General features: G+C 35.3%; 1 protein-coding gene across 4 annotated transcripts in view; it reads left to right on the forward strand.

Moving 5' to 3' along the window:
- Positions 1-844: 844 nt before the first annotated feature.
- Positions 845-16,607, forward strand: part of LOC132268233 (protein CHROMATIN REMODELING 5) — a 54,499-nt gene continuing 38,736 nt past the window's right edge. For 2 of the 4 annotated variants that reach the window (XR_009469258.1, XM_059769047.1), the window contains exons 1-6: positions 845-1,270; positions 1,964-2,803; positions 2,949-3,016; positions 8,565-9,014; positions 11,676-11,900; positions 12,059-12,142. Coding sequence is in view for 3 of the 4 variants with exons in the window: in XM_059769047.1 (XP_059625030.1) it covers positions 2,095-2,803; positions 2,949-3,016; positions 8,565-9,014; positions 11,676-11,900; positions 12,059-12,142 (1,536 nt within the window). In the remaining variant the exon portion in view is untranslated. Of the gene's footprint in view, positions 1,271-1,963; positions 2,804-2,831; positions 2,872-2,948; positions 3,017-8,564; positions 9,015-11,675; positions 11,901-12,058; positions 12,143-16,607 lie in introns of those variants that run through there. The other 2 variants (XM_059769048.1, XM_059769049.1) reach the window with 2 other exon arrangements.

The raw sequence follows: 16,607 nt of genomic DNA on the forward strand, positions 1-16,607 counted from the left end.
GTGTTAGAAGTGAAAGAATTGCAACACCCCCCCAAAAAAAAAAAAAAAAAAAAAAGTTTCATTATGGTACGAATAATTGCATAATTTAATGAGACTTTTTATGAAAAATAATAAAAAATATTAAGAAACAGAGGAAGTGCTTTACACATTAAAATTTGAAATTAAAAAATGTTAGAGAATTCCTTACATTTTTAGAATAATATATATATATATATATATATATATTTATATATATAAAAATAAAATTACATGTATAAATTAAATTATAATTTCAAAATTTGTATATGCATAGACACTAACTTGGTTTTTCACCCAATATGAGAATTTAGTAACAGAGTATTGGGTGAAAAACTAAGTTAGTATATATGCATATACAAATTTTGAAATTATAATTTAATTTATACTTGTAATTTTTTTATACATATTTCTCGTGACTTTTGTATACATATTTTTCGTAACTTTTGGACTCAACTACTGAAAGTATACTAGATGTACCAAACTTATTTAGTTTTAAATCTACATACATGAGATGTACCAAACTAATTTAGTTTTAGTTACTTTATTTCGATTAAATTGAAGTTTTTATTTATTTATATTAGGACTAAAAATATATATATTAATTTCCTTTACTTTCTTTCACTCCATTCTTTATAAAATTTAAAATTTAATTTTTTTATCATTCGAGTGGATTAGGCATCGGAGATTATGACTACACCAAAATCTTAAATTACTTTCAGTTTCACCAATTAATCGCTACATGGGCAAATCCCACCGGGGGTATTAAACAGCCAAACAGCAAGTAAAAGGAATACAGAGAAGGTATAGCTAAAATTCGAAAGACAAAGTGGAGAGAGAATGTATCTATAAACACGTCTCTCCAAACAAAAAATAACCTTGCAAATCCTATTTTTCCCTGATTACTACCTCTCTTTCTCTCTCTAGAAAAAACCTCATTTTCTCTCTCTATAATTTTCTCTCTCTTCCCTGGACATCATCGACCGGTAAATCCAGTTATCTCGACCTCTGTATCCGAAATCGGTCGTTATCCTCACCAGCCGGCGCGGATTAGCCGCCGACCATACTTATCACTCCCAATATCTTGTATAAATCCCCGAAACCGATTATATTTTAACGATTTTATCGCCGCCGGCGCGTCAGTTTTCGGCGTCGCCACCGTCTGACGTGTGCACGATATTTACTGTGCACCTTCTCCCTGTTTCTCTCTCTACTTTGACCGAATTCGCAAAGCAATTTTTCTCTCTCTACGGTGGTGAGTCTCTCAAATGAATCATCAGCTTCTCCATTAATCGATTGCTTCATTTTATTTTGATGCAAGGCCAATTTAGTGGTTTTGATTGTAGATTTAGGGTTTTTCGCGTCCTAGGGTTTCCGAATTGGAGTATTTGGAAGTTCTTGCATTCCATTTCGTTAGATTTTGTACTTCTATTTACGGATCCATTGTTTTCACCATTGAATTCATATGTTTCTGTCATTTTCTAGTTTTTCGATACTCTTGATTGTTGTTGTTGATTCTATGATGACGTTGTTTTTGAATTTGAATTCGACTTTGGAAAGCAGAGTCTGTTTGAGCTTTGTTCTGTTTCTGTTAAATATGCCTTTCATCTCATTTTTGAACTGTTGTAGTTTCTCATTTTTTATCATGTCTTCTCCTTCAACGATAGGTTTGTATTGCGAATTTCAGTATCAGGATGAATTTGCTGTTTTTGAAAACCAAGTCTCGCTCTGTGTCGTGCAATGCTTATTTACATCATGGAATGGTTATAATTTAATGTTAATTTGTTTTTATTTGATTCAAGTTGGTTTGGAAGTAGTTTTTCCTTATAATTGAAGTTGTAACAGTGTTCAATTATACTGCAATCTTTAGCTTACAGTATGATTATTGAGGATTTCACCGATCAACTTGGAATTATTTATTCATTTTTTTGTTGCTCAAATCTTGTAGAGAATCAGAAGATAACAGAGAAATTAATTGCCTGTTGCTTCAGTGATAGTTAATGCTTTCCATCTGAATCAGTTGCCATATGTAGTAAAGAAGTGTAAGTAAAAATCACTGAAATTCCATGTTAAGAGAAGATGGCATTTTTTAGGAACTGCTCGAGTGAAACAGTTTCACAGTCTGTCTTGGATGAGAAGGGCCAGGAGCAAAGTACAGATAGAGTTCACAGCATGGTAGAAAATGATTATGTAGATGCGACTTCGAGCAATAAAGATCTTGAAAGAAGGACAGAAGCGCAGTATCAAAGTGATGGCGAACCAGATGATGCTGTTAGGTTGCAAGATGAGGCTGCCACAGATAATGGTATGATGGCGAATTTGCAGCCTTTTGGAAGGAAAACTCTTGCTGGAAAATGGGGTTCGACTTTTTGGAAGGACTGTCAACCCATGCATCCTCGAGCTGGATCGGAATCTGGGCAGGAGTCGAAGAGTGGATCTGAATATAATAAAAATGAGGTAGGATCTGAGGATGATTCATCAGATAACAGGGAAGATAGGTTAGAGTCTGAAGATTATGATGGCCAGAAAAATGTGGACAAAGTTCGAAGGGGCCATGTTGATGTCCCTGCGGATGAGATGCTGTCCGATGATTACTATGAGCAGGATGGAGATGATCAGAGTGACTCGTTGCATTACAGAATGCTACACCATTCGAGTGGTTTTAATTCCAAGCCACAATTGAGGCCTGTGGCTGCAAACAACAATGTTTCTAGGAATTCAAAAGCTTCAAATGGCAAAAAGTATGATGTTGATGATGGTGATTATGAAGATGATGATGATGAAGATGGTAATTGTGACGTTATCATCCTTCCTGTCAGATTCTTAAAATCATGGAGTACCACTTTTATGACCAAAGTTCGTTTTCTTTCAAATGGTCATACAGGCTTCTTCTTAATCATAGCGATTGACTATTTGTTTCTTATTTTCTGCAGAAGATGATCCTGATGATGCAGACTTTGATCCTGATTATGGTGCCACAGGTGGCCGCACGGGGTACAAGGTTATTTAACTTGCACTATGGTAGTCAAAATCAATTAGTCTAACTTGTCACATCGATTTTCTTGATTTGATAGGTTAATCCGTTGGTTAAGTATCATCTTTTTGTACTAGAAATATTTAAACTTTTGCATATTAACTTCGTTTTCTTTTTACTTTCTAAATTTGTTTTTTACTGCTTTTGGACTTTCTAATTGACAAGTTTCATTTTACTCTTTTCTCTGTATTTTGGATTATTTGTTTTGTGATTGGAATTTGGAACCTTTAGAAGTATTTGAAGTTCTTTTCAGATGATAACAAGAAATGAAAAAGTATTTTTCACATTTTTGACATTGCTCAATAGGTAAACTTGGAATAAAGAATTTAAGAATTGATATCTACAGATTGGGCTCAGTTTGGTTAATTTATGTGGCAATTTCAAATATTTTTCTTGCAGTATTAAAAAAACGATTGCATTTCTGAAGCTTTTTGTCAGCTGAGAGAAGTTCGAAGTGCAGGCTTTTTAGAGAAAAAAAGAGAGGTCATTTTTGGGCTTCCAAAAGCAAGATGTTTAGTTCATGATGTTATCCAAATGTCTGGTGAATGCCTTGGACAACATTAGTATAAGTTAATTAGATTGATAATTGGAAAACATTTATATATATTTTATTATTTGCTTATTTATTTTTTTTTGTGTGAAAGTGTTCTTATCTGTCTCCTCCATGATGACTGCACTTTCACAGTGGGTGAGTTTCAAGATGTGAAACTACTGGCGCCTTGCATTCTGACGTGTCAACCTTAGGTGTTATTTTTCAACCTTGTCTTAGGGCATAATATGGTGCACATTTTTGTTTATGTCTTTCACTTAATGTTGGTCAACTGGGAACCAAATTTATTACAAACTTGTTATTTATTTTATTGGTCATACAAGGATCCTTTGGTTTTTGTCAGAGTGCCAGCCTGCGCAGGCTTTTTAATAATATTGCTTATTTTTTCTTTTCTTTCTATTTATATTGTGCTTTTATTTTAGAAAGAATATCTATGCTTCGTGAAAGGGAATGTGGCTGTTACAGGTCCATAATATTGGTGAGTTTATAAATCAGGGATCTTATAACCTTCGCCTTTCAGTATTTAAGGGGCTTGTACATCTGATACATTTCTATTGAGTGTACAGGATTTTAGGTTCTAATATTTGTTCGAAAGCGTTTAATTTATGTACCTGTTTTTTTTTTTTTTCCCTGGGTAAAGTTAAAATTTTATTGATAGAAAACATAAAGTACAATGGCACAAAGGAGGGTATACCCTCGCTGAACTGATGCCCGAAGGCTTTGAACCAACTCACAGAAATAAAGCAGAGATGGACAACAAAAGAGAAACGGAAATGAAATACAAAATCAGGACCTGTTTTTCATTGGTTTGGAATAGGAATTGAATCACAAATAATTTAAGGTGGTCATTTGAAATGTTTAGACTCGTTTGATTTTAGAGGGAAACATACATTCCAGTTTATATATGGACCACCATTTTTGAAGCTCTAGCAATGCTCCTGAATTTTATGTGATATTCCTTCTAAAAAAATTGGAGAGTGGTTTAGTGTGGACATAGAAGCCTGAAAGTGCCTCAAATGAAGTTTATGTTTTTTTATAAATAACTTCTATGGTAACCATGAATAGATTATACCCGGATCTGGTTTAATTGAAGAGTTGGAATTATGATTTTTGGAGTGGCATGGACAAAATCAATATCAAGCTAAAGAATATTGATGTGGAAAAACTAAACAGTTCAAACCAACAAATTTTCAAATAAAGCATTTTATCCACCATCTATGTATGTTTTTCTTTCTTTTCTTTGGGAGGGCGTGCCTTGCCCTCCCCAAGTTCTGATATTTTCCTTTTTGTGCCCATCAGCAACCCTTCAAATACACACGTCTTGCCAAAGCCTTCAATGAAAAAGTGCTTGTATAATTTCATATAGGGAGGGATGGGGTTTAAGGTATTAATTTTTACCCGCTAACAATTGAAAAATATGTATTTTAAGGTATTATTTCTTAGTGCCAACAATGAGAGTACATATACTTTTCTCTCCTAGGTCTTGACTTATTTTATAGGAATTTCAATTAGGATATTCTATAAAGAAAAGAAAATATCATATTGCTTATTGGTCCTGCAACACTGGAATTTATAGTGTTTCTTTGCTTGTAGTGATTCTCCTATAAATGTGGGAATGCACTGAGGGTCAGAATCAAGTGTATATATTCACAACAAATTTGGATGAAATTACAAATGACTTGAAAGGGGACATTTTATGGTGCATGTTGTTTGCCAATGGTATAGTCTAAGAAGCACGAATGTGACATGGATACTTTGACACATCAAATTCTAAAAAAACTAGGACATGGACACTGCTAATATAAATATAAAATTTTATTTATATATCTATTTACTCAATTATAGAACTTCTATACTAAGGTTACAAGATGAAACTATTCGAATATTAAATAAAAAATATTATACCAGAGGGTCAGAATCAAGCATATATATTCACAACAAATTTGGGTGAAATTACAAATGACTTAAAAGGGGACATTCTATGGTGCATGTTGTTTGCCGATGGTATAGTCTAGGAAGCACAAATGCAACATGGATATTTTGACACATCAAATTCTAAAAAAGTAGGACACGGACACTGCTAATATACAAATAAAATTCTGTTTATATATTTATTGACTCAATTATAGAACTTCTATACTAAGGTTACAAGATGAAGCTATTGGAATATTAAATAAAAAATATTATATTATATACGATATTACTCTTTTATCATGCCATCATAATTATTTTGTTTATTACAAATTGCATCATATTTTTTTATGTCAAATTTTTAAAGAAAAAGAGGTTGGACATATTGCATTTTGATGTACATTCATAATGTTATTTATAGGACTGTCATGTGTTTGTTTTATATAAGACGAAGAGTGTTGGATGTGGTGGTTGAGTGTCTTGAATGTGTTCACCAAGTGTTCAAAATGTTTCGGTGAAGTGTCCGAAATAATAATTATTAATTTAAAATTACAGACACGGCCATGAAGTGTCAAAACATGTGTCCAAGAGTGTCCATAGATTGTCGGTATCCGACATGGACACGGCATATTTGTAGAAGTGTCCGTGCTTCTTAGGATATTTTGTTAGACATCTAAAGAAAATTTAGCAATAAAATTAAAGAGGGGGAAAATGTATTAGAATTGAAAGTTTAAAAACTTTATAGGACTAAAAGTCAATATATGGAATGTAAATTTAGTAAAAAGTCGAAGATTGATAATATAATGATCACACTTCAAAACCAATGGATTATCAAAAGGAACCATTTTTCGATATTTAGGACCAATAGTACAGAAAGATAACTAGTTAGATGGGGATATAATTAGTAGAATTGGAGCTGGTGGACAAAATAGAGACATGCTAGTGGTCTTTTATATGATAAAAGAGTCAAAAATAAATTAAAAGAAGAATTTCATAGAATAATTATTAGGCCACCTTTTCTGTCTCTGGAGTCGTTCGGTGAGCCTTGGGTCAGTGTAATGGGGGGGTTCAGCGTTCTTAGAAGACATCTAGACGTAGCTTATTGCCAGCCCAACCCAAAATGTGGGCCCTGCGGAGGTGCGCTGCAGCTCCTTCTTGAACTATATAAACAATTCTTGAGAAGGTTCGTTATAACTATCTTATATGGTGCATAGTGTTGGGCTTTAAGAAAAATGAATTTTATGTGGCAGAAATAAAGGATGTTAAGATAGATGATAGGAGTGACCAGAAGAAATAGCCACTGACCAAAATGCAGGAGAGAAATTTGTAGTGGTTCCTATTAATATTAAAATAAGAGAAAGTAGACTTGGGAGATATGAACATATACAAAGAAGATCTATAGATGCTCCGGTAAGAAGAGGAAGGCTTATTTGCATGGAAGGCAGAGATGCTGAAATTTACATGGGATGAAACTAGTAGGAATGATTTTAAAAGTTAATATTTGTAGTAGAGATGACTTGTAATAGGAAAGAGGGAAAAAGAGAATCCATTTCGGTGGCTGATTCCGTTAATATGGGATTAAGGTGAGGATGATGTCAGACAGTTGCGTGTAGCTGCCATAATCAGTCCTGACTTGAGATCCTTCTACTACTTGCTTACCTCACCCAACATATTACTTCTTTGTTGCAGCTGCACTTTTCAAGTGTAGGTGATCATGGGACCGTGCTTCATAGTGTACACTGGCTGTATATGTTGCACGAGCTCTTTTAAATGTGTAAAGTATCAACTTTGATTTGCGATACTTGGGTATGGTATGGAATAAGCAATTATGCATGCATCATGACCAACACAGCTGGTTGATTTCTTGGAGATGACCACTCCGCAGGCTATTATTGAGCCTTGTGCTACTTACGTGTGTTGCTACATTCTTAGATCCTATGGCCATATCCCCTTTGACAGTAAGTAGCAATAAATTTTAGAGATGCTCATAAACTTTAATTATATATGGTTTAGATGGATTAATGTTTCTTCATCAGAGATTGATGGTATTGTCTTTCTCTCATAACCTTGAAACTTCAACTTTTTGGTATGCTTTGTTCCATTTGAACTTTGGCTGGTTGAGGAAGGTTGGCAGAGAGCTTTCCAGATGGTGGACAAATGTTCTTTTATGTATGATGGCTGGCAGCGTAACTGGCATTTGGGAAATTTTAGAGACGCCATATAGTTGTGCTTTAGGTTCACTCTGGCTTGATAAGACCTCTGTTACAGATAGCTTTGAAGTCAGCAGTTCCTTTAGTCTCCCTTGGCAGTATGGGGTCGAAGAAGTGCTTAGGTAAATTGGCCTTGTTTAAGTGGCTTGTGTGCATGATTCCTTGACTTAAAATGGACCAGCGTGAGTGCACGACCCAGTGTACTATATTTTAGGAAATATATGCATAACATAGCTAGAAGAGCTCATGCTTTAATTGTGGTACAATATGAAGGCTATTCGTGGAGAAGGCGTCATCAATGTTATGTGTATAGAAGCAGTCAAAAAGTTAGCTGATTGAACTGCACTTGAAACGTACAAGCTTGTGGTTAGACAACAATTTACTCATAGTTGAGAACCAATGTTTGGTAATTTACTTGCTTAGAAAATCCTATGAAGATGGACTGCGTTGGGAAAAATTCACAGCAGAAAGTCTTTCTTTTTGTTATCGATTGTGACACATCTGTTTTATTATTTCATTGCAATTTAAAAAAAAGAAGAAAAGATTAAGGTCTACATGTTCTTTGTTTAAAATTCTTTGTCTGTTATGTGAAGTGTATTTTTTGAATGCCTGTCTGAATTTTACCTAGCTACACTTTTTATTTATTTATCTTTTTCATTGTTTTATATTATTATAGAATATAATTTCCGTGAAGCTGTGAGGATATTATGTATTTTGGTTAACTATGCAACTTTGGATTCTGACGAAGTGTTTTGTTCTATCACTATTACTATCATGGATTTGCGTTAGATTATGTGGCACAACTTGAACTTCAGCTAACTAAGAAGCTGCATTATTCTTGTAGTACCAGAATGAAGACTGGGATGCTGAAGATTCTGATGAAGATGTTAACGGTGATGATGATGATGATGATCTGGATATCTCAGATGAAGATGATACTTATTATAGGAAATCAAGGGGTAGGCAACGAGGTAAGGGTGGACGTAGTATAAAGTCTACCAGGGAACTTAAATCATATACATCATCTAGTCGGCGTAAAAGGGGTAGAACATCATTTGAAGAGGAAGGCTCCTCTGCAAAGGACACAGAGAATGAAAGTGATGAGGATTTCAGAAGTTTGACAAGAAGAGGTGCATATCTCCGCAAAAACAATGGTGGTCGGTCCACATCTTCAAAGATCTCTAGAAAGCTCAGCGAACCCCGAACATCAAGTCGGTCAGTGCGAAAAGTATCTTATGCCGAAAGCGAAGAAAGTGAAGAATTAGATGAAGGCAAGAAAAAAAGGAGCCAAAAGGTGTGGTATTTTTATTCATATGACTCACGTTCCTGGTTTCTTTTTCTAGTTCTTGTAAATTTTTTTTTAAAACTTTATGTTGACATTTTTTGTCTTAAAGCATTAGTTCACATGGTCTGAATCCTTTGAGAAAATACCGTAGGTGTTACATAACCGACTAGCAAGGTGAAAATTTCAAATTGTAAAATGGACTATTTGTGATAGGCTTTTTTTCTGACATGAAATATTCTATATTTTGAGAAGTTTCGTGTGAAACTCTTTTGGGATAGCTCCCCTGTTGAGCGCCTTTAATGAAACTTTACTTATAACAAAAAAAATGTTTTGTGTGTAAAACTTTCTTCAACTACTATATTTTTTGAGATCTTTTAATTTAATTATTGTTTTTTAGACATACTAGTAATTTCCTGTATTGAAAATGCCATAATCTTTTTATGGTGAGACTAAGAGGTAAAAAACAGAAAATGATATTTGTAATTCATTGAGGTACGATGGTTGCCTAGAGTTGTGTTATGACAAACACTACGAACCAAGAACAAATCAAGAATCACAATAGAAAAGTAAACACACCACTCACAAAGAACAAATCAACAAAAATATTTACGTGTTTTGGCAAAGCTGACGTCCACGGTGAAGATCCGGTGAAAGATTTCACTATTCGAAAATCAGGAGGTTACAAGTTTCAGCCCCCAAACCCTCTCGCTCTCTTCCTGCAGTTTCCAGTGTTTTCTTGTTATCCCACTCCAAACCTTAATCGCCCTTATATATTGGGCTACAAGAGAGTACCAAACCGGGTCCACAACTCGCAAGAGTAGAACGGTTCAATTTTTTTTGGACCACAACATCCCAGTTTGCTTTAAGTATTCAAAATATCATGAAACCTATATACTCTTATATTTTCAAAATATCATGTAAATGGTGATTTTTATTTATTTATTTGAAAGTAAAATAGTGATGTTTTGAATACTTAAACCGGCTGAAGTTGACATTGTAAAACTTGTTTATCTTATTTATTTTTTTATGTTTATTTTATTGGGGCTAGTAGATGATTTGAAGTGTGTTGTTAGTGCTTGTGGAATACCTTCTGTTAACAGTCTTATTCTTAAACTGTTTCGGTTGAATTGGAAAATATTTGATCATGGTGGTTAGGAGTTAGATAAAGCTTTTTGATTTCTTAAAAATGAAATACTAATATCTAGAAGTGATATATATTTATTTTCTTGGGATGCGTTCTCCTTTTGAATGCCTTCTAATACAATATTGTCAAAAAATAAGAAAAAGAAGTGATATATATTTGTTGCATTTTTCTCTGAATCACCTTAGGGTCATGTTAGAAGGCATTCTCACATTGTGATGGGTAGCAAATCATGACCCATCATTAAATCTTTGCTATACAGCTTAGCTGTCAGTTAAAGATGGTAGCAAAAGCCAATGACTGCACTAGTAAGTATCCCAAGTTTTGAGTTGACAATGCTTGATTAAACAGACATCTAAATTTGTTTTTATGTGCCCCATTGAAAGGCTTGGATGAGTGCCACACCATAGTTTTGCTTTCTCAGAAACATCCTAGTTGGCTTATTGATGGGGGATTTACTTTTATGAACCACATTACCTAAACTGTAGCCACCCTTCATTTATGATCAACATGCCCCATACCAAGTGGTAATTATGGGCTTTGCCAGAATGTGATGAGTGGAAGTCCCATTTAATTTGCTCCAAACGGTTTCTATGAACATAAGAATTTTGCACAAGGAACAGGGAAAAATGCCCCTTAGGAATGACTGGAAGTGATGATACCTGCGAAGGTAATTAAAGACCTTCTCCACTCATATGAATGCTTCGGCATCTTGACATCTTCTATCTGATGGGATCCTATGATCTCTTGGACAATGTAGGGGCTGAATTTGTACAAGTCTTATTTTTTTATTTTATTATTGGTACTTTTGAGGTGGTGCTGGTGGTCAAGCTAGGTATGCGAATTTTAAGGATGATGTGGGTGGTTTGTGTAGGACCTAACTCTTTCTATGAAATATATGGCCCAAGCTGTTTTAAAGTTTAATCTGATTTGTATGTTGACCACAAATAATCAGGACTGGATGGTTCAAATCTCAGCATCTGTGCTTCTGTTGTGGATCTGTGTTCCATCATTTAAAGTTATCTCGCCTTGTCCAATCTGATGTATGATGTTAGCGGGGTCTCTATGGGTTTCTTCCTGTAGGAGGTGGAGAATGTTTATATGCTAATTGTAAATGTTTAGGGCGGGGACTTTTAATCTCCGTAACCATCCTCCTTTCTGTAGAGCAATGTGTTTTATAACTTCAAAATATTTCTTCAATTTCTAAAGTAAATGAATGAGATTATCCTCTTTTTTTATTTTATTTTATCTTTGTATGTCATCTTGGTTTGACTGGGCCATAGATAGAGCGGAATGGAAACATAGGATTCATGTAGCCGACCCCAAGTAGTTGGAAAAAAAGGCTTCTTCTTCTTGTTTTATGTCTTCTGTTTGTCTTTGGGCTCTCAAAATACTTTCACTCAAATTCTATGTATCTTGTAGTGAAATTTTATCTTGTGGAATTTCTTTGCAACTATCTTGTAGATTGTAGATTTTCAGTTCATCAGCATACAATTTTATTGATAAATTATTTTTTATTTTTCCAAAAGGAGGAGATTGAAGAGGAAGACGGTGACTCAATTGAAAAGGTGTTGTGGCATCAGCCAAAGGGCATGGCTGAAGAAGCTTTAAGGAACAACAAATTAACAGAGCCTGTGTTGTTAAGCCACTTATTTGACTCTGAACCAGATTGGAATGAGATGGAATTTTTTATAAAATGGAAAGGCCAGTCACATTTGCATTGTCAATGGAAATCATTTTCTGAGCTACAAAATGTAACGGTTTGAATCCTTTTACTTGTATGCAAATGTAATCGTAGTGTAACTAGTGGTCATTGGTAATGTTGTATAAAGCATTGCTCTTAGTAGAAACTATTTGTTTCTTCTCCCTTTATGTCTGTTTGTTGAATTTTGTTGTCTTGGTGGAATTGCAGCTTAGTGGTTTTAAGAAGGTTATAAATTACACGAAAAAGGTGATGGAGGATGTGAAGTATCGGAAGGCTGTCTCCCGTGAGGAGGTAACATCTGCCATTATCTATTTAAAAACAAATCCTTGACATTCTCAATTTTATGAATAAAAAAGAAAAAGACTTACTAAGATGATTTATCAATTATGGATTTCTCTTATATGTTCACATGTACTTGTTGATATAGTATCTCTGTTTTTTAATTCCTTTTTCATTTTTTTTTTCTTTCTAAAACATAACATTGGCGTGCGGAATTGGTGGATCAGGGATAGGATTTTGGTCACTTTCTGGTTATGGATGCTATTTTGTTTTGTTATTTTTCTGACTGACTTGTTTTTTTATAGGAGTCTATGCTTGTGGCTCTTGTATACTATGCCTGCATCATAGGTAGGGATGGTAATTCATGTTGGCGGGTCATATTTGTGTCATGTCGACTTAATAGTATTTTGTTATATAAGTCAACCCGATACGATTTGTTTAATAATCGTGTTAGGAACTCTCGACACAAACATGATCCATTTACCCTTTTAATAAATGGTTCGTGTAACTAACGATGACCCGACTCTTTTGATTTTTTGTTTTGAGATCCTGTGGATCCAAGGAACCAAAAAAATCACAATCTCGTCTATAGATATACAATTTCTCCCCATCACCCAACTATAAAGAGAGCTAATAATAAGAAATTTCAAAGCCCCACCCCGTTGAAAAGATCTATTCCGCTCCTTCCAAACGCAAAAGGGTGCCACCCTCCAAAAATCACAGGCGTGGGCTCCCATGAAACATCTCTCCAAGCGTCAATCAATCCCCTTGAAGACTGATGCATGACCGACTGGGCGCCAAACAAGCCAAAAATAAGACTCCAACAGTCGTGAGCCACCGGGCAAAGCAAGAGGAGGTGATCCATTGACTCTCCATCCCTCTTGCACATGCAATGCCAATTGACAGTAACTTGTCAAGTGTCAAAATCTTGTCCCAAACTGCAGTCCAATCAAAGAAGGTTAGTTTAAGAGGTGCCTTTGCCAAACCGTCTTCCAAGGAAAATCAGCACCTAAAACTTATCAAAAAAAAAAAGAAGGAAAATCAGCACCTGAGAAGTCAGAAAGCCAACGAGGAACGGACCTCAAATCTCCCGAGTAGAGGGCACCAAAATAAGGGAGTCTGGGCCTCTACTATCCAGCTCCTGTCTATACAAGAGATCTAGAAAACCAGAAATGTTGTCCAATTCCTAGTCTTGAAAATGCTGCTGAAACTGCACATGCCAAGTAATCCTCCCGCTATCAAACCGATAACAGTTGGCAACTAAGGTGTGTCTATCAATGGCCATCGTGAAAAGCCTGGGAAAAGGATAGGCCAACAGATGATCACCACACCTCGAGTCCTCCCAAAACAGAATGGCCCTGCTGTCCCACGCCCGACCCATTTAATAACCAATTTAAATTAAATGAGTCATGTAACCTGTTTAGTAACTTAAGTATAAAAAGAGAAATATAATGAAGAAAATGACAAAATGCCATAATGACATAATGGATGACTAGATTCATGAAAATGAGGATAATTGGGACAATACAGTTACAAAAATGGATGTCAGATTTTGGGAGGACCGATGGTGTGGGGGAGTTTACTTTGGCTTGTATAGGTTTCCTCGTCCATTGAGGATTTTTGTGAACAAACATGCTGTGATTGCTGTCGGCTTGATAATGGGTGACTTGGGATGTGCAGTTTTGCAGGAGCTTCATGATTGGGAGCTTATGGAGGTTACAGATTTCCTAGCCTTGATCTATATCCAGGTGGTGGAGGCCGCGGGTATGGATGAGATGGTGTGGGAGAGGTCTTTGAGAGGGGTGTTTGAGGTTAGACTATTCTACTATCCCTTACCCTTGTTTCCCTTGGAAAGCTATTTGGAGGACGAAATCCCCTTTGTCTTGGACTGTTGCCCTTGGTGAACTGATGTTGCATTTGTAAGAAGTCGGGAGAGTCTGTGAACCACCTTCTGCATTACTACCTTGTGGCGAGGGATGTATGGGCTATGTTCTTGGTTGATTTTGGTTTGTCTTGGGTTTTTCCGGAATCCACAGTGGACATGTTAGAGGCTTGGAAAGGGTGTATAGTGGAGAGCCAAGTCAGAAATGCTTGGACGGCCACTCCCCTTTGTATTTGGTGGGGTTTGTGGCGCGAGAGAAATAGGAGATCCTTCGACGGGGAGGAATATCCTATTTGGTCTCTTTGGGTAAATTTGTGGAATTGTATATCTATGGACCTTCTGGATTTTGTGGATAGTTTAAAATTATAGTTTTTTAGTATTGCTATGGGTGACCTTTGCAATCTTTTGGCAGCTCTCCCCTCTTGAGCGCCTTTAATGAATTCTTACTTACCAGATTTTTTTTTTTTTTTGGCGTTAAAACAGATTTCGATTTAATTGTATTAATTAAATAGGTCTAATCGGGTTAACGAGCTGAACTTCAAAACACGAACATGACAATATTAAGTTGACACGATTAAGGTCAAACCTGAATCCGCTAACTTCTTTTTGTGCGAATTTTACCATCGATTCATAGGTTTCAATCGCTGGTGCTTTTCTACAAGTATATAAAAACAAAAAAGAGAATTAGTGAAGCCAGATTATTGGTTTCATTGTGAAGCCAGATTATTTCCACTAAATGGGAGTTAAAACTTGACAAAAGAAAGAAAAACGGAGTCGAGGTGAACCATATTATTAATGAGAAACAGGGCATGTTTTTGTGTACGACGTAATTATATGGAAACATCTGTAAATGCCAGTTGAAATTGCAGACAAAAAATTATTTTACCTAATTAAGTATAAAATGAGCATGTTATGTTAAGCACCATCTACTATTAAGTTTTTAGAGTAGATGGTGGTTGACATGGCGCTATATATATGTGTGTCTTTACATGGATGAATATATAAATGCATGTAGGTATGCGTGACTGCATATATGGATATCCAAATACCACAGCCATGTGGGGCATTTAGCTCTCTGGTGAATTCCTCCAATATTTGTTTACTTAAGATTTTTGCAAATTTCTCCATAAGCTATCAATTTAATTGCTAAACTGCAACTATGATTGGTCCAAAGTTGTTAGTTTGAGTACAACTGTAAAAGGACGAGAACGGAGTGGTGGGGATGTGAGGGGGTGATAAAAATTGTACATTTAAACTCAACCCTGGTTAAGCATTTGTCTTGGTGGCTTTGGGTTAAGTCGCAAGTCCCCCCATGACTGGCGGAGAGACGAAAATTTTATTATTTTTTTCTTTAATGAAGAATGGTTTAAATAATGCAAATCTTGACAAGAGCTACAAACTTCTGTTCAACAATCTAAATATGCATGAACATTTTTAAAATTACCAAAAGCCAATTGCCTTGTAGACTGCTTTGTAACCTTGAAAATTGCTTTTTGAGAACTGAATTTGCATGAGAAGAATAGGATTTATGGAAACAAAGGACCTAGAGGGGGAGGGGTTAATAGCTTCAATTTACTCTCTGATAAGCTTTTTTTTACTCAATTATTTGATTATGTCCCAATTTAGTGTTGATTGATTTATGTTGAAAGATATAAAAAGTTGAAGAGAGAAATTAAAAACGAAGAACACAAGAATATAACGTGGTTCAGCGACTAGGGCTTACATCCACGACACACAAAGCCCAAAGGGCTACATATCTTTTATTCCATTCTCTCTTAATATTGTCTACAATCAGCACATCTATTTATAGGTAAAAGAATATAAGTGATAAATATGGAAAATACATTGATGGAGGATTCCTAAAATTAATATCATAAATCACTCCAATCAAATATTCTATCATAGGCTAAAATCTCTTCTATGATATTCTCATATCAAATATTCTATCAAGAAGTAATTTAAGGGTTCTTATAATAATATTTTCCAACACCCCCCCTCAAGTTGGTACACGGAGATTTTAACTCAAGTGTCCTACTTGAAACTAAATATGAAGTTGTGAGAGTCTGAAACGAGTAAATCTGACACGAGTTGATCCGAAGATCCAAGATGAGTTGATCCGAAGATTCAAGACGAGTTGATTCGGAGGTCCGAGACGAGTGAGTATAGAGTAGGGTATGATAAACCTGCTCTGATACCATGTTGAAAGAAATAAAAGTTGAAGAGAGCAACTAAAACATGAAGAACACTAGAATATAATGTGGTTCAGCCACTAGGGCTACATATCTTTATTATACTCTTTTAATTTTGTTTACAATAACCACCTTTATTTATAGGTGAATTGGGGAAGACTTGTAGCTAGAGAATAGAAATTTCTTGCTCTGCAAGTCATTTATGATAAAGGAATTACACAGAAAGTCAAATACAAATACGGTAACAACTTGTTACTTAAGTATAGCAACTTTAACATTCAGTCAACACTTAAATCACTCCTATAATTATTCTCCAACACCCCCCCTCAAGTTGTATACAGAGATTTAACTCAAGTGTCCAACTTGAAACTAAATACGAAGTTGTCGAGAGTCGGAGGCGAGTTGC

Source organism: Cornus florida, unplaced genomic scaffold (assembly GCF_030987335.1).
Source record: "Cornus florida cultivar Cherokee Brave unplaced genomic scaffold, ASM3098733v1 CherokeeBrave_3.0.0_Hap2_Chr08, whole genome shotgun sequence".
NCBI classification, from domain to species: Eukaryota; Viridiplantae; Streptophyta; class Magnoliopsida; order Cornales; family Cornaceae; genus Cornus; species Cornus florida.